Source organism: Urocampus carinirostris, chromosome 19 (genome assembly GCF_059441175.1).
Source record: "Urocampus carinirostris isolate Australia breed hairy pipefish chromosome 19, RoL_Ucar_1.0, whole genome shotgun sequence".
NCBI classification, from domain to species: domain Eukaryota; kingdom Metazoa; phylum Chordata; class Actinopteri; order Syngnathiformes; family Syngnathidae; genus Urocampus; species Urocampus carinirostris.
In genome coordinates, this window is record NC_142367.1 from 11061157 (window position 1) to 11078583 (window position 17427).

The 17427-nt window shown below is 39.3% G+C and overlaps 1 protein-coding gene across 12 annotated transcripts in view; it reads right to left on the reverse strand.

Moving 5' to 3' along the window:
- The window catches only part of LOC148347284 (ankyrin-3-like), a 77646-nt gene that overhangs the window by 39243 nt on the left and 20976 nt on the right, over positions 1-17427 (reverse strand). For 3 of the 12 annotated variants that reach the window (XM_088323920.1, XM_088323921.1, XM_088323919.1), the window contains exons 16-30: positions 16235-16333; positions 16066-16164; positions 15741-15938; positions 15558-15656; positions 15315-15413; positions 15140-15238; positions 14475-14570; positions 14149-14221; positions 13957-14016; positions 11359-11394; positions 8479-8602; positions 6030-6132; positions 4722-4763; positions 3762-3868; positions 1977-2009 (exon numbers count right to left, since the gene is read on the reverse strand). In XM_088323920.1, the coding sequence (XP_088180046.1) occupies positions 1977-2009; positions 3762-3868; positions 4722-4763; positions 6030-6132; positions 8479-8602; positions 11359-11394; positions 13957-14016; positions 14149-14221; positions 14475-14570; positions 15140-15238; positions 15315-15413; positions 15558-15656; positions 15741-15938; positions 16066-16164; positions 16235-16333 (1367 nt within the window). Of the gene's footprint in view, positions 1-1976; positions 2010-3761; positions 3869-4721; positions 4764-6029; positions 6133-6952; positions 6965-8478; positions 8603-11358; positions 11395-13956; positions 14017-14148; positions 14222-14474; positions 14571-15139; positions 15239-15314; positions 15414-15557; positions 15657-15740; positions 15939-16065; positions 16165-16234; positions 16334-17427 lie in introns of all 12 variants that reach the window. The other 9 variants (XM_088323915.1, XM_088323918.1, XM_088323916.1 and 6 more) reach the window with 9 other exon arrangements.

The following is a 17427-nucleotide window of genomic DNA, read 5'->3' on the forward strand; positions in this document are numbered from 1 at the left end:
CGTAAAATATTTATCCAAAAACACACGATAACGCTGACAGACAAATAGAAATCTGACCAAAACATTTCTGCATATTGGATGTTGCTTCTTGTAATCCGTTTGTTTCGTCACATTATTTCTATTTTCAAATAAACAAACTCATAAAATGATTCCAAAAATTGTAGTTAGCCCTCCTTTGGATTGACACCTTTTCCATGATGAGGGTTCATGATGAATTTATTCATGCAAAAAGCGCAAAGTTACATTAAACTTGCGTTTTCCTCGACACATATCTTCTACCCATCTCACTCTTTTACTGCTCAGGAAAAAATGCCTAGATTAGCCGCATCATTGCATAAGCCCCAGGGTTGAAAGCCGCTTACAGTCCTGAATTTACGGTAGGTAATTAATGAAAATACTGTACTATAAGGCGCACCCTTAAACCCGAAATTGGCCAGGAATTTGAACATGTGCGTTATTATCCGGTTGGAAATGAAAATAAGAAGTGTGTTTCCATATTTGTGCACTTATTGATCAGTCACTGAATTTTATTGCTGAGCACAATTTTAGGACATCGGATGCAACTTGAATTAAATCTGGATTGCAGCAACCTATCTACTAGAACACTAGTGATACATAAAAGCCAGAAAAGGCATTGCTTTTTATTTCATTACCAAACTGTCTTTAGTCACAGTGCCAGACATCCATCCATCCATTATCTGCACCGCTTATCCTCAGTAGGGTCGCGGGGGTGCTGGAGCCCATCCCAGCCATCTCCGGGCAGTGGGCAGGGGACACAGGGACAGACAATTTGCTCGCTCATTCACACAGACATGTTAAAGAAATAAATAAAAAATGAACAGAAAATGATTAAAAATCTGTATAAAATGTTGTTTTACTTTTTCCCAGCTCAGACTAAGCATTGTAAGTAACAAAAGTTTTGAATATGTGTGACTATGTGTTTAGTAATACCTTTCAGGACGACAAATTACTTCCCACAATGCCGTTTTCTTCATTTAGTTCAGAACGACTGAGTTACTTCCAACAATCTTTTTACCTTCATCCAGTTCAGAATCTTGTGCACTTCGTAAAGACTGCGAGTTCGGGACACAATACTGTATTTCAGTGGTCCCCAACCTTGTCTGTACCACTGACCAGTTTAATTTTTGGCAATATTCCCATGGTCCGGCCCAGTAACAACATCAACAATTTGATTCGCAGCTCACATATCCCTTAACTGCCAGGGTTATAGGGGCACGTCCCATGGTGTGTCTTGAGCAAGTACAACCTGGTGGCACCCATCCCTTTACAGGCTGTTTTTTGGGGTTGGGGTTTCCTCCCCCACATGAAACAGATCGTAATAGTTTTCCCAGGTTACCATAAATAAAAATAGTGTGATGATGAGATAAAACCAAATGCCTTCTCAAGTGTCTGCTATATCCTAAGTGGATAGGATCCAGCACTCTACCTACAGTAATCTGTGTTCAATTCTCATTGTATCCAATATTATGCAATTGAGATCAGTGATGTGTTTGGTAATTTTTTATCATTTTGTGCTACCTTAGCCCATACAGTAGTTTTAACTGCATGCGCCTTATGGCCCGGACCGCCTTATATATGAAGAAAATATCCCAGAAGTCAACTTTTAGGGGTGACTTTATAATCCGGTGCGCCCTATAGTACAGTAATTACCTGTTGCAGCCCTACATGCCAGTGCATCATCCATTGCTTTTTTTAAATTGCAAAAATTATTCTTCCACACACAAAATGGTACAAATGTTATTTGTGGCAAAAACACACCATGCAAAAGTCACATTTGGTAATCCATAGTAATTTTTTTAGTGTTCTAAAATACAACAAAAACTTCACAAGGGAGGGGAGAGAGGTGAGGAAGGGTATGTGAGGGGCTTGGGTGTGCGAAAACGACACAATCCGGGTCGCGTGGCAGGAGCCAACAAAAACAAGGACAAATCTATCAATCAATCACAGCCGGTCACCTGCTGTCGTACTGCGGGAGCGGAGAGGAAAAACTGCGGGATGGACCACAACAGAACTTCCGTCACATAAACTAAAACTTACTTGTGGTTAGAGCTTCATGAAAAAGAGGACAAAATAATTAGTTACTGCAAAAATAAAGCCTAAAAAGTACTGTACTATTAACAGTATTTAAAAGAAAATCCATACTAATTATTTCTAAAAAGAAATAAACTGTAGACTTGTTTCTTATTTTGCTATATTTTAATCACTTTTATCTAATATGGTAAAATAAAGAAAATTACATTAAAGGAGCAAAATTGTGTGTATGTTATTCATGTTTTTGTATATATTTATTGAAAGATAATTTTCTTTATTAAAATGTTTTCTTTTTTTTATACAAACAAATGACCAATGACCAATGCCAAATTAGACCATTTTACTAACTTAAAAAAAAATAGAAAATAGAAAAAAAATATGAGATATTGATAAAATAAATGAAATGTTTCTGATGTTTTCTGATGTTTTTTTTCAGTGTTGATATTTTCTTAAAAGGAACGGCAAAGTGTCCAAAAATTAAAGAAGACAAAGTTTCACTTAACCAAAACAAAATCTATATAAAGTAATCCCTCACTGCATCACGGTTTACTTCTTGCAGTTTTGATACCTTGCGGATTTTGAATTGAACTGCCTTTATTGTCATTGTATTGTTTGTTTTGTTCTGCAGCAGACAGCACATAGCCAATGCTATCACGGGGGCAGGTAGGGGAAGGCTTTCTCTGTGTAAGTGTGTGTGTATAGAGTGGGCGTGGCTGTCTGCGTGCGCAACTGTGTTAGGCTTGTGTGTGCTGTCAGTCAAATAGCAAGGTGGGCGCAACTCAATGTGGCCACCAAGACAAACTGCGAAGCGCAGTGACAGAATGTATTTTAGCTGCTTGTAACAGCTAAAATAAATTCATCAATTAAATCAAACTCTAAAGAAAGTGAGAAGAGTTTAACGAAATGCTGGTCAACACCGGGTACTCCGGGTGCTTCGTGGATCATTATCGGGTCCTGGAAGACACTGAGGCAGCATTGGGAGAGAAAGCAATAATGAGGCTGCAGGTCCAGCCTACTCTTACGGCTTGGCTATGTAACAACTCGTTTAAGCCAAGCCTGTATCTCACCAACGCCAGAGCCATTACCCATGAAACAGATGACCTGGAGCTTCAACTTGTATGAAGCCGCTACATTTGTAACTCTTAATCATCACAAAAACCTGTCTCCACACATCGATCCCCAATGGTAGCATGCAACTAGCCAATCACTCTCCAAATTGCTTTCCTTTACTGAAAGAAGGCCTCCAATTTTGTTGTACTTTTGTATAATGACAATAAAGGCTATTCACACAATTGCAATTCTTTTTTGTGTCTTTATTTGAAGATCTATAGTTGTTATTTTGTTACAGTCGCTTCTATTATGTTAACGTTATCTAAATACATGTTTCTACTTTGAGGGTTTTGACTATCGTGGGACTTTTTGGGAATGCAAACCCTGTGAAAAACAATTACTGTACAAATGATGTTGCAAATTTCCGCAAAATATCTTCATCAATTTTTTTTCAATTAAGTATTTGTTCAATTAAGTATTTATTTATTCATTCAATTTATTTTGTTCAATCATTTGCCTATATCTATAGAAAACAAGTTGTAAAAAGTAATGATATACTTGTTAAATCTCCCAAAATTGTGTAGATTCAATAAAAAAGTAAAATACAATAACAGATTGATTTATCCGACTATCTTACCGATCCATAAGCACACACTTACCCAGAGTGGACAGGCGAAGAGACCAGGTTGACATTATCCATGCCATCCGGCGTCCAACTGTACCTCCTAAGTGAGTCATTGTCGCAGTCTTTGGCCACCGACAAATGCTGCAGAAAGTAACATTCACCACTTCAAATATATAACATGACTGGGAAAAAACATTTGACTACTGCAGCCTTCAATGACAATGAATGAGTTAAAAAATGCATTTGTTTGTAATGGAGCAAGCTTTACAGTAGAGGAAAGACCAGGCCTAAAAAAGCCCGACTCTACTCGAGTGGCGGGAATATAATCCCGAACCCGCCCGAACCCAAAATAAACACAAAGCTTTAATTTGCCGCCTAAGTGAACACAAAGCTTTACTTCCGCCGTGCGTACTTCAGCGCCAAATTGTATGATTAAGCTGAAATAGGTTTACCTGGGGCCGTGTCTCTCAAATCTAGTGTGCACTGCATACCGAAGGGTGCATTTCGGCGACGTGCAGCGAACAAAAGTGAAAAGTGAAACAGAACGAAAGGGCACCGAAAAGAAGACCATATTCTGCAGATTACAGGCTGCAAAAAGTGAAAGATTTGTCCAAAAAGCAGAAAGAATGTTTGCAAAACTCGTACGCTATTGGCAATAAGCAGAGATTATGTCTGAAGTGAGGGAGGTGGTAGAAGGAAGCGGCGCGTCTTTTACCCCAACACTAGGATGAAAATTTCTTTGGATTTGGTTAGTTGGAGTTAAACTGATAGTTTGATAAACATTTATTTCTCTAAATAATTAAATGAGTAAAAGTAATCTGTGCAAATCCTCCACAAAGGGGACAAAAAAACAGAAAGGGGAAAAAAAACGCGAGAGAGAAGCCCGGCTGGCCCGACTTAATGATTGACATTTTAAGGCCAAATTTCCTCTACTTAACTGTATAATAAACAATACCAATAAGAATGAAATGAAACAGTATATGTTAATATCTACCTTGTTTCGTTCTAGAGTGAAAGATTTTTCCTTACAGAGCATCTGCGGCAGCATGAAAGCAAAAAAGTTGTTAGTGCTCGTTTTCTCCCTCTACTAAGAAAACATGTTCGCTGTATTTGGAGGAAGTTTAAGTGCTTTAAAGTGACAGCATAATAATTTCCAATTTGAGGTCCGAATGAGAGTTTTGCAAAACGGTAGCTTGTCCTGGTGATGCTTTTCACACTTAACAGAAGCTTAACGTACACAGCTGAAGCATGCATGTGATGGTTGCCGGGTCCTGTGGTCCAAGGATCTTTCACTTTTCCACCCCTGTTTACTTCTCTAGCCACTCGTGTTAGCCACTTGGCTGCAGGCCAAGGTTCGCTGCTAGTCACTATTGTTATAGTTAGGTCCTCTTGCTTAGTCCTTCAGTCTTACTCGCCTTACAAAGTTGGTCATGCAAACTAACATAGCTGAGTTCCGTGATTCAGGCATCTGGTGCTTGTTTTTCACTATTTCTTTCTCTAGTTAGCCATTTGGCTGCAGTCAATGGTTATTGTTAGCAGCTCCATGTAAATAAAGCTTGCTATGTCCCTCAGTGTTACTCGCTTTTCACGGGTGAGTTCTATGATTCGGGCATCTTGCGCTTTTGTCCTTTCGGTATTTACTTCTCTAGTCACTCATGTCAGTCACTTGCCTGCAGGCTAAGGCCCGTTGCAATTTACTATTGTTAGCTGTTCTCCGTAAAGAAAGCCTGCTACATCTTTCAGTGCCATTCCCTTTCCACAGCTGGCCATGCATTTAAGCAGTTTCTTCTGTCAGCCATTTACACTAGATCTGACCAACTCCAGCTGGTTGCACCTTTCAGCCGCTCCAAGTGGATCCAGTTTGCTCTGACCTTTTTTGTCCCTCATGGGGATTATTAGCAGCTTTCATGTCCTGACACTGGCAGAAATTACTGAGATGCACTGGCATCTTAACTAATGCAAAAAACATGGAAATAGATTTCTGAATTTTGCAAAGTGGTAGTAGCCTTTTGGGCTTTCCGTTTTGTGTCTTCTTTAAATGCACACACTTTGGCTTTATTCCTAGCTACAGCGACCCCTGGTTGTGAAATTCATCGGGTTAGATTTTAAACCCTCCCTAAATATAATTTATTTATAATTAAACATCCAAATAATGGGCTATTTTATCCAAAACAACCCAGAATGTTATATCAACTTCAAACTGTGGACCAGAGCCACAATTTTGTGCCCAATTTAGGTTATTTTGGAGCCAAGAATGCATTTTTGGAGCGCTGGGTTAGCAAAGGAAGGACAAAATCCATACCGTGTCCCGGCCGGGCGCCAACATCTCTTCGATCATCATGCTGTCCCTGGTGAAGGAGCTTCGGTTGAGCGTGTTGGACCTGTCAGAACTGAAGGAACGCAGGCTTGGCAGGGTGAAGGGTTACCGAGACGAGAGCCATCATGACAAGGGGATGGGAAGAGCGGATATAGGAGCAGGTGAGTAAGAGGGGATATGTGGTATGTAAATGAGAAAGAGCAGAAAAGGACAAAAAAAATAATCACATTAAATGCATGCAGCTTCCAGGAACCAGAACCACCATAAAAGCGAGAAATATTTTTTTAGCAAAATTCCGATAAAAATGACACAGCATTTGAATAAAAAACAACTACAGGAGGTTTTCAAGACATCGTGTCATCCCCCTCCCAGACTATAATCCTGAAAAGTGATGCTGGGTATGAAAGCCAAGCAGATGAGAGACATCAAACGGATGAATATATTAAATCGATGCATTCCTGAGCCAAATGATGACTCAGCTGCTGTTGTCGCCATGGCAACGTGCACGGGAGGTTACCCATCATATTGATGATATCGCATATTAGCAATATTTTGTATTACACATCACCCCTGTCCTGTAGTAGAGGAGCCTGCAAATGGATAGTACATTACTTAAACAAACTAAATTTAAAAGGGAAAATGACTTCCTGAATTGGGCGAACGGTTGGAAAAAAGGATTCAGGTTCCCAGAAAGCTCAAGAAAATAAAAGCACACAAAAACGACGACAAAAAAACACCACCATCATCACACCACAGCACTGCTACAAAACGCCAAGTTAGCTAACCAAAACTACACCGGGACGTTAAGGCATCTTGTTTGAGGGGTTAGAATGGGACTTATTACAGAAGGGAGGGGGGAGGACTTTTTTGGGTGGGTGGGGGCCTCGGCAGCATGCCGTCAGCCTTACCTGACTTTGGGACTAAGTAGAGCAAAAACATGAAGGAAAGAACACAAAGTCATGAGGCACAAAGCGGGATGGATCGCAATGAGGTCACACAGGAATGAAGAATTTCCATTACTATAAGAGGTTGGACGTCTATATGCGTGACTGGCACTAAATGGGTGGACAAGGGGGAGTTTAGTTATTTATCTTAAAATCGACTATTTTTCCATCGGTTTGTTGACACACTAACCAATTTGTGTCTGTTTCTAAGTAGCTGAAATACAATTGACCAGATATTTTTTTTAATTTCCTGAAGCTCAGACAAAAAAATGTGTCATCTCTCAAATATTCAGCGACGCCTTAGCCCAGCCACCACTCCCATCTAAGAATGTTTTAACTATCAAACCTATAAAAACATATCAACAAATGGTTTCGGCAACTACTGAAAAGTTTAATACTTAATTTATATTGTTATATATTAAAAAAGCAAGGACATTTACCCTATTTAAAAATGGTGTTAGCATTAGACTTGCATACTTTTTTTACTGTAACAGCTGTGCTACTTTACATTAGCCTGTTTACAGTGTTTCACTATGCATGTTAGCATTGAACTAATGGGCAACATATTTTTTTGTATGTTTTATACGAGAGATTCTCGTCATAGTTACACCATGGAGAAAAAAAATACACAATCATTTGCCTTGGCATAGGTCTAAAGTATAAGACCCTAATAAATTGTTACATCAAACTATAGATAGATTTATGTAGTGTTAGCATTAGGGCTGCTACTGCTGACTATCTTAATAGTCGACTCGTCACAGACTATTGAAATGGTAAGTCACTTGAATTTTACCAAGGTGAGACAGTCTGTTTTACTGAAAAGTCCAAACATGCTCTTGAAATGCTCGTGCCTCAGCCGATCTACGTAACCATTGACCGTAACAGGGCTAAAATGCTCCCAAACTTTACAAGTTTTGGTACGTGTAGTTGATGTTGACCTGACAATTTCTGTATTTTTATGTTACCTATCTAGACAAAGACGCTACCGAGCGTGTGTGACACTTAGCAGAGATTAGACTCATGTAGGGATGCCTCTAGTCTAGTCTATTTGTGTTGCCCTTAATCACAAAAAGTCTCAAAGAGCTTCAGCAGCCCACCATTAGAACATGCCCTGATATGAAACCTAAGCCTCTCTGTTGTAAAAACATGTTTGGTGACAATGGGCGACAATGAAATTCATTTTCAACTATTTCTATAATCGATTTTTTCGACCACGTCAATTAATCGTTGAAGCCCAAATTAGCATTAAGATAGCATACTTTTTTAACAGTGACAGCTGAGCTACCTAACATTAATCTATTGACGGCATTTCACATTGCATGTTAGCATTTAGCTTACAGACCTTTGTTTTGGTTGACTTTTTACGTTAAAAATTGTTTTATTATAGTTTAATTCCGGACAAAAACTTTGGAAAACTACAGATTAATTTGCCTTGTCTGACATCTAAGATATCAGACCCCTTTCAGGGTGTACTTTATGAAGCATCTCACCTCTGCGATCGAGCGCCCACGCTGAAGCCCATGTAACCCTCCTGCGGCAGCGAGTCGTCGCCCAGCTCCCGCAGGTCCTGTGGCGCAAGGTACTTGTCCGTGTCACCCGTCATGGCGTCGTCGCCTGGGGGGCCCCCAGAAAAAAAATGCAGGATATGAGTATGTCACCAGGAATGACTTATCAAAGAAGCACATGGTTTTGACCTAAAAGTGTCTGCATCACCACAGCAACCCAAACATATGTCAAGGAGTTTAAGAAGTAAATAATAATAAATCCAAAGCGACCGTTAGAAGTGCACTTAGTGTGAGCTTAGTCGGAAAGCAGAGAAGGCGGCAAGTGCACGCGAGAATGAGAATGAAAAAGGGGGGACGGCATTCCAGTGGCGAGACCACCCCCTCCCCCGTCAATCCCCCCCTTTCCCTAAACTTTCCCGGACCCCATCTGCTGACTTTCCAAGCCTTTCTTTTTAGGGAATCATCTCTGCATCAGAAGCACTTATTTCATTATTTCTCTCTGAACTTTTCTTTACTAGTGTCCTAGCGGAGACAGTTTCTTTCAGTGTCTCTGGATCCTACAAAAACAGATCGGTTTTCTCCCGCCCCCGCTCTAGGATAATCCACTCTGCGTGTGTGTGTGTGTGTAGGACACAAATAGCAAGTAGGGGTGTAACTCAAGTTGTCTAACTTGATTAAGGTGCCTGGAACTAACTCAATTAATTAACTGAAATAATTAACTATGCTAAACTACAGTAAACTGATCTTTATTCATTGCTCATGATGGCTACCGAAGTCAAATTTTCAATATAATACAGTCAGTGCTCTTTATTTCTCATTTAAACAGGCTGAAATATACAACAAACAAAAACAATTGACATTTATATCGTCAATGGCAGTAAATGATTTAGTAAATATTTAGCGTACTGTCATGATTACTGATTAGGGGCACCAACAGCCCTGGTCGCTGATTGGCTCCTTGCCACTTTTTAAACCCCCCGGCTCCCTGTTACCGGCGTCCGATCGTTGCGAACCTTCAGCTCCCGCTAAGGCAAGCCTTCCGAACCTGACTCCCTGTGTTTGACTCCCGTACGTTTCCCGGCTTCGACCTGTTTCCGTTTGATCACGTTTCTGCTCCTGCGCCCCGGTAACCCGACCTGCTTTTCCCTCTTCAACACCGCAATTGCTCGCCAGAGAAGTGCCACTTCTGCGTCACGAGCGACCTGCTCCCCACAATCAACGATCACTGGATCGTGGATGCCAGCTTACGTCTCTTTTCAAATAAAACTAAGAAACTAACGCAATTGGGTTCCCGTCTCTGTTCCTGGTTCCTGACAGCGTACAACATATATCATTAAAACGTATTATTTGAAGTGTGTTACTGCAACTTTGAGGAATCCTGATTTTAAAGTAAGGGGTGAATGAGTATTGTTACTGGTATCTGTATGGGTTTGACAGTTGCCTGAGGATACCTGTTTCTCAATAGAGACATTTATTGCACTTGTTGAATGACAAAGTAAGATTCTTATGTCTCTCCCAGTTTGGTTTAGCGACGTATGATTAACAATGTTAATAAAAATATTTAACAAAAAAGCCTTTTTTGAGTGAAAGGCAATGAAGAACGATACCAGTATTTGCTCCCCTTTTCTGACTGTTATATCTTTGGAAATATAAATCATATTTATTTTTAAAAAGTCCATTCATTTTATTGTTTGTTGGATGTTAGGGAAGTTTTCTTTAAAGTCTGAAATTGATTAGATGGTGGGAGATTCCAGGTATCAAAAGTACTGGAGTATTGGCACTTGGTATTGGAAGTTACTCAATATGGTTTAAGTTTTTAGAACAAAATTCACCACCAAAAAGGATTCTCTTGCTTGAGCAGCGGTGGAAAGTGAATGACGCTGAAGGACGTATAAGGCGCAGCTAACAATAACAGTAGCGGCTAGTGGCAAGTGCCCAACACAAGTGGCTAAAGAAAGAAACCGTGGCTATTGGCTATTGGCACTGAAGGACAATGCAAGCTTTATTTCCGCGGCACAGCTAAAAGTAACAATAGCGCGTAACAGCGTGCCATAGCCTGCAGCCAAGTGACTAACATGAGTGCTGGAGAAGGAAACTGTGACAAAAAGAACAATGTGCCTCAATCCTGCAACTCAGCTGTGAAAGGGAAGTGATACTGAAGAACAAAGCTTATATACACGAAAAACAACTAACAACAATAACAGCTAGAGGCGAGCCATAGTCTGCAGCCGAGTGACTAACATGAGTGGCTAGAAAAGGAAACTGCAAAATAGTGGAAGCTACCTAAATCATAGGACTCAGAGAAAATAACTTGCAAAGCTCAGCTGTGAAAGGTGAGTGCTAAAATCACCACCGGGAACAGATAGCTTCACAAGCTTCACAACATGGCTTCTGTAGATAGCGGCCAAACATGTCAGCACCTCAATTTATGTAATATAATTACACATTTCTGAACCTGACGGCCAAACATGTAATTTCTGAACCTAAATCTTGTTCATGAGATTGTGCGTTTTTCTTATTATCTGAATCAACAGCTTTTTATTCAAATAAATGAAGTATTGTTATATCACTAGGGATCGCTATATGATGCAGACCATCACTTTAGAACAGCTAAAAAATAAATAAATCTATATATATCCTCTTAAGACAAATCAAATGACATAATTGCAGGTAAAAACAAAAAGAAAGCAGTGACATAGACAGTTTACATAAGGATGGCGCTGTGTGTGTTTTTGACTACCGCAATGTAAGCTCACACGAGTGTGTGCTTGCACGGGTTCTCACACGCCAGCCAAATTTAGACGTGAAAAAAGCGCTCACACACCACGCTGAGGTTAGTGCTGGCAATAGACTTTCATGACTTACATGGGTACCCCATGCAGATGTTTCCACAATCCGTCTCTGTTTGAAGAAAGGGGTGGGCGGAGTTTGTCTTTTTTGTTTGTAAGAATATATATTTGTGAGTACATATCATGCGTCACTTCTCATGTTTTGTTTAGTTACAGCCAGTTAATATTCCAACAGATCCTGCTCAATCTTTCATGTTTTGTTATGTTAGAGCTGGTTGGTTTGGAACATAATGAAGTTATTCATGTGTTAGTAAATTCCCCGAGTCCTCCTGTTTTTATGTTGTTGTTTTTTTCCAGTCAGAAGAATAAGTACTCCAACACACCCTATGTAGTCTTCCTTCGTGTTTCATTTGAGATGTGTGAGATGTTTGTGTTCCAATACAGCCCGTGTCCTCTCTCTTTCGTTTTCTTCACTATTATCGAGTTAATGATTCAACATTATCCTGCATCCTTTTACTTTTTGTTCAGGTCGATCTACTTAGTGTCCCAATTCATCCCCTGTTGTCTTGATTTCATGTTTTTGTTTGATTACAGCTCTGACTTTCATGTTCTGTGTAGTCATAACCAGTGTTTTAAAATTATATAGCATGAATGTATAGTAGAGTTTGTTAGAGTAGCTTTGATGTATTTGATTTCTGAAGAGGTCAGTAAACCTTTTTGTTTTGTTTCTGATACTGATTCGTTTTCTGTACATATTTCCTTCTCTAAAATCGTATTTGGTGTCTACATTTATAAGCTTTTCATATCAGAGTTAGAAGCTATATTTAAGTTCTGTGTTGAAAATGAAAACTTTGAAGATAAAATAGAGATAAAATCCAGCACGCTGGAATCCCAAATGTTGCTGCTATGGGGCCGTTGCTCGGTCCAGAGAGCATCAGTTTTGTCCCACTTACAGGGTCTTTGAGCCAAGGAAACATTTATGTTTGCTTTGGGGCGATTGTGTAAAGTGATACTGACAATAGATCAAGTGTGTGCGTGTGTGTGCAAACGGGGGCACCCACTCCGTGCAAATACCCTGGACAGACTGTATCCATGGCAACAGAGAGAAAAGGCTGACTCGCTACATTTCACTAGAGAAAGGGTGAGGCGGTTTAGCGACAAAGATAATGGAAACACCGTTAAATATGAAACAAAATAAAATGATGCAATATTTTTTATGTTAAAACAGTTTCCAGGGATCTCAAAGAAAGCTATCTCACATGTTTCCCTCATAAAACACACAAGGATAAAAAGTTATGGCGCAGTTATTATCCACACTGGTTGGTTAATGACAACCAGGGGTGGGGCTAGGGTGTTGAGACACAGGCACAACAAGGGGCTACTTTACAACTTAAGGAGGTATCGTCTGAAATAGTAATTTTTTTTTATCCTGACACTTAAACAAGTAATACATTTTGAATGTATTGAACATTGAAGAAAAAGATAAAGCACTAAAGGACTAAAGAGATAATTACACACATTTTCATAATATACCGTAAATTCCGGACTATAAGCCGCTACTTTTTCCCCAAACTTTCAACCCTGCGGCTTATTCAGTGATGCGGCATATTTATGTAATTTTTCTATCGGCCGCCAGCGGCGCTCGAGTACAAAACTTCAACTTCTTAGCTTGTGCACAAATTAAATTAGCGTAGACATATCCTCATCATGCAAATTACAATAAAAAAAGGCACATGACGCAGCTTTCAAGTTAAACGCAATCGAGTAGTCCGATATGGAAGGAAACAGAGCTACCGCACGAAATCTTTACTTTGTGAGCGTGATGCTAGCGTGTTTTTGGATAATGGAGCGTAGGACAACGTCTATATGACTAAGTCTCTTTCCCATACTGAAGGAAGACGACTTTTATGACGTCGGTTATAAGGAGGAAGATTTGGACGGTTTACCATGCTTATTACAAGTACGGTATGTTTTTTTAACAGAGCTGTTTACTGTGTTGAGAGCGTGTGCTAGTAGCGTTTTGCTATCTTCACAGGCACGGTTTGGTAAGAAAATTATAATATTATTATTAAAGCTTTGAAAACTCTCTCGGTGTACCGTCTTTCTTTGTAAATATGTGTAACTGTGTATAATATGTATTTGCAACTGTATATTTTTGTAATGTATTTATTTTAGAAACTTATTCTGGTATGTTTTGTACGAGCAAATGAGAAAGAAGGGGCGGGGCAAACGCGGATTGACGGGATGTGGAGTAAAGATGAGAGGTGTTTGTGGACGCGGCCGACAATAGTAGTTATATTTTTCCCACCCTTACCTTTGGAAATATACACTTTTTTCCTTGGATTACTTTCAACGGGCACCCGGACTCTGCAGGTCTGCATTAGATCTTAAGTACCGGTATCATTTTTCGTTCAATTTGCCGGCTGTGATTTTTGGACTTTATCGGGTATGGGTTAGTTTCGTGTTTGAATTGCATTTTTTCAATGTGGGCGCATGCGGCTAATATACAGGTGCGGCATGTGTATGTACAAAATTGGTTTTCCTCTCGAAATGTGGTGGGTGCGGCTTATAATCGGGGGCGCTCTATAGTCCGGAATTTACGGTAAATAAAATAATAAAAAGCCAAATTAATATGAAAAACAAAAACAAAAAAGGATGAAAAGATGAGAGGTACCTTCATCAACATCAGACAAATAGTCCTCTGTTATTATTTCAGGAGCATTGGCCTTACAGGCTATGAGATGGAGATGAAGGCAAGCGGTGAAGAAGAAATATGGAAATGAGGTCAAGAAAAACAACTCATGGACAAAACAATGATGGAAAAAGGAAAAAAGACAGGGAGTGAGATTTATAAACAATGACTTACCGTCATCGTCGGACATGTCCAGAACCTCGTTCATAGTCTCTGGAACATTCATCTTATGTTTCTCTGTGACCGTCTGTTTGAAAGACACAAAAAATATTCCCTAGATGTCAAAGATATGCAAGCTGAATGTATGCGCTCCCTTGACCATGCGCTTCCTGTTCCTATTCAAACAAAATAGTCAATTATCAACTACAGTACGTGGGAAGCCAGCCAATGTGCATAGTGCAGACTGCACACTAATATTAATCAAACTTTATACCATATTACTTGATGTTTTTATTCTTTTTTTAATGAGGGTAAATAAGTTGTTCAGTAACAATTTGTACCTGCGTGGTTAGCGTCTCCTCTGTGACCACCTTTAGGGTGTCCACCACGGAGATGTAGCCTAGCCTCCTGGCGATCGACAAGGCGCTGTTCCCGTTCTACATAAAGAATAAAAGTAAAATGTCTGAAGGGAACCAAAAGAAAAAAAATTCTAGTCCCAAAGGAATGTTTGTACCATTTGTAGTATTAAAGGGTCTCTCAACATTTAAAATACAACATTTACATTTAAAAGGATAAAAAGACAATAGTAAATAAAATCATAAAAAAAAATTATAACATAAGAAATAAAAATCAAATGTGAAAAAATATGTGAATAAAAAGGAAAAGAAAAGAAAAACAAAAAAGGCAACATGAAATGAATAAGGAATGTGTTGTTTATTGTGTATGATAAAATAAAAAAAATAAGAAAGAAGTAAACAATGTAAGAATGTGTTGTTTGTGTACAGCTTAAAGCATTAAAAAAAGATAGTATTTAGTAAGATTTTATTTTTAAGAAGCGTAATTCAGTTGAAACTATTTTTTAAAACTTACAGAAATACAATGGCATTGTTTTTAGCATTGTTAAAGTTAAAGTTTTACTTATACCAAACAAAAACTGAACCCCTACTAGGATCACCTACTTATTTTCCCTTTTTGAGGAGTGTTCTGTGTGTGTGTGCTCTCTCACCGTGGTAAGCTCGTTGGGCGACGCTCCATGGTGCAGCAGCAGATTGATGATGTGCGTGTGTCCCTGTTGAGCAGCCTGATGAAGAGCCGTGTAGCCATTCTGAAAAAGGAAAAGAAAAAAAAGAGACATTTAAATCCTTCCGGGATGGAATAAAATAGATAAATAAAAGTCCAACCTTGGTTTTAGTGTTGACCCTGGCCTGATTTTTCAGTAGGAAGTGAACCATCTTCACGTTGCCATAGTGACAAGCCACTTGGAGTGGAGTGTAACCCAACTGAGGACAGATATATAGATATATATATATATATATATATATATATATATATATATATACATATATATATATGAAAATGTAAGAAAGAGACTCAAAAATATTGTTTTAAACGTTTAAAGAATGACAAAAATAAGATAAGGTCACCTTGGTCTCCGGGTCGATGGTCGCCCCATGGTTTACCAAAACCTCGGCAACGTTGACTTTATCTTCCTGGGCAGCCAGGTGAAGCGGAGTCAAGCCATACTGAAACAATGGCAGAAAATAAATAAATAAATGGCAACTACCAAAATGTGTGTGTGTGTTTTTATCATGTTCTTTATAAATCACCTTGTTTCCCGTGTTGACAGAGGCGTCACGAGCCAGCAGCAGCGTGACCACGTCGACGTTGCCCTCCTGTGCGGCCAGATGCAACGGGGTGATGCCCTGCCGCGTCACGCTGTTGGTGGAAGCGCCATACTCCAGCAGCGTGGTGGCGATCTCCAGCTGATTCTTCTTGGAAGCGATGTGCAGGGGCGTGTAGCCATTCTGCACCACAAACCAACCATTTCAGAAATGTAAACTTGGTCATACAGTTTGACTCTTTTCTCCTTCAGGTTTATAGGTGGCAATAATTCCCAATCATCTACTTTTAGACCAAATACCCGACTCTCACCTTGGCGGCAGCATGCGGTGAGGCCCCCTGCTTGAGTAAGAGCAGCGCCACCTTTTGGTGATCGTAGTGCGCGGCCACATGCAGTGGAGTTAGTCCACTCTGGACAGGGTTAGGGTGGTGGTTAGAATTCAATCGAGTGAAGGTTGGTGTGTGGGGGGGACTATGTTACCTTGCCAGCTGCATCCGGTGAGGCATTCTTTTGCAGCAGCAGGTTGGCCACCTCCAGCCTGCCATACTTGGCCGCCACGTGCAGAGGGGTGAAGCCCTTCTGCAAATATGCAAAAGGAGACATACAGTAGCACACAGTTTCTTCAATTACCTTTATGCATTTTTTTCTTTCATGCTGGTAAAACTATCATCTAAATATAGATCAATATATAGAAATATTTGAATCAAACCATAGTAAAAAATATCAATTACAGATCAGGAAAAAAAGTTTTTATCAGAATACATAATATTAGCAATACTTAATAACATGTTTTTAGACCGATATGAATACCCAAATCTTTAGTAATCATTAATTTAAAAAAAACTAGATCATTTTTAAATTATGGATTAAAGTATGTAGCACGGCGGCTGAGTGGTAGTTCTGAGGTCATGAGATCAAACCTTCCTGTGTGGAGTGTGCATGTTCTCCCCGTGCTTATGTGGGTTTCCTTCTTCAGGACCCTGGTTTCCTCTCACATTCCAAAAACATGCATGTCAGGTAAATTGGCCGGTGTAAATTGTCCCTAGGTGTGAATGAGCGAGTGAGTTGTCTGTCTGTGTGTGCCCTGCAAATGGCTGGCAACCAGTTCAGGGTGTCCCCTGCCGACTGCCTGAAGATGACTAGGATGGGCTCCGGCACCCCTGCGACCCTACTGAGGATAAGTGATGCAGATAATGGATGGATGGATGGATTAAAGTATTTTTGAAATAAATTTTACTTCCTGATACACTAGACGGCAGTTCAGCAATACATTAAAATAAGTCTGGTTTTGGCAATTGATATACATACCAGGTAGAGAATGGAAAACAATAAAATTTAAAAATACTTAATTATAAATAAGTAAATACATAAATAAATAATGAAAATAATTAATGAAGTATCGATTTTAATCTGTAAAATTTGAATTAATAAATTAATGAATAACTAAATAAAGCAGTAAAATTTAGTTAATTAAGTAATTACATGTATACAAACACACACAAAGATAAAAAAGAAATGTATTAAATAATCCAAATACGTAAAAAGGTAGAATGAAATTAAATAATTGTCTAATTTCAAGCAGTAGAATACAATAAAATAATCAGTTAAAAAAAACACAAAAAACATCTTATCTAATTAAAGCAGTAAATATAACGAATCCATAATTAAAATAA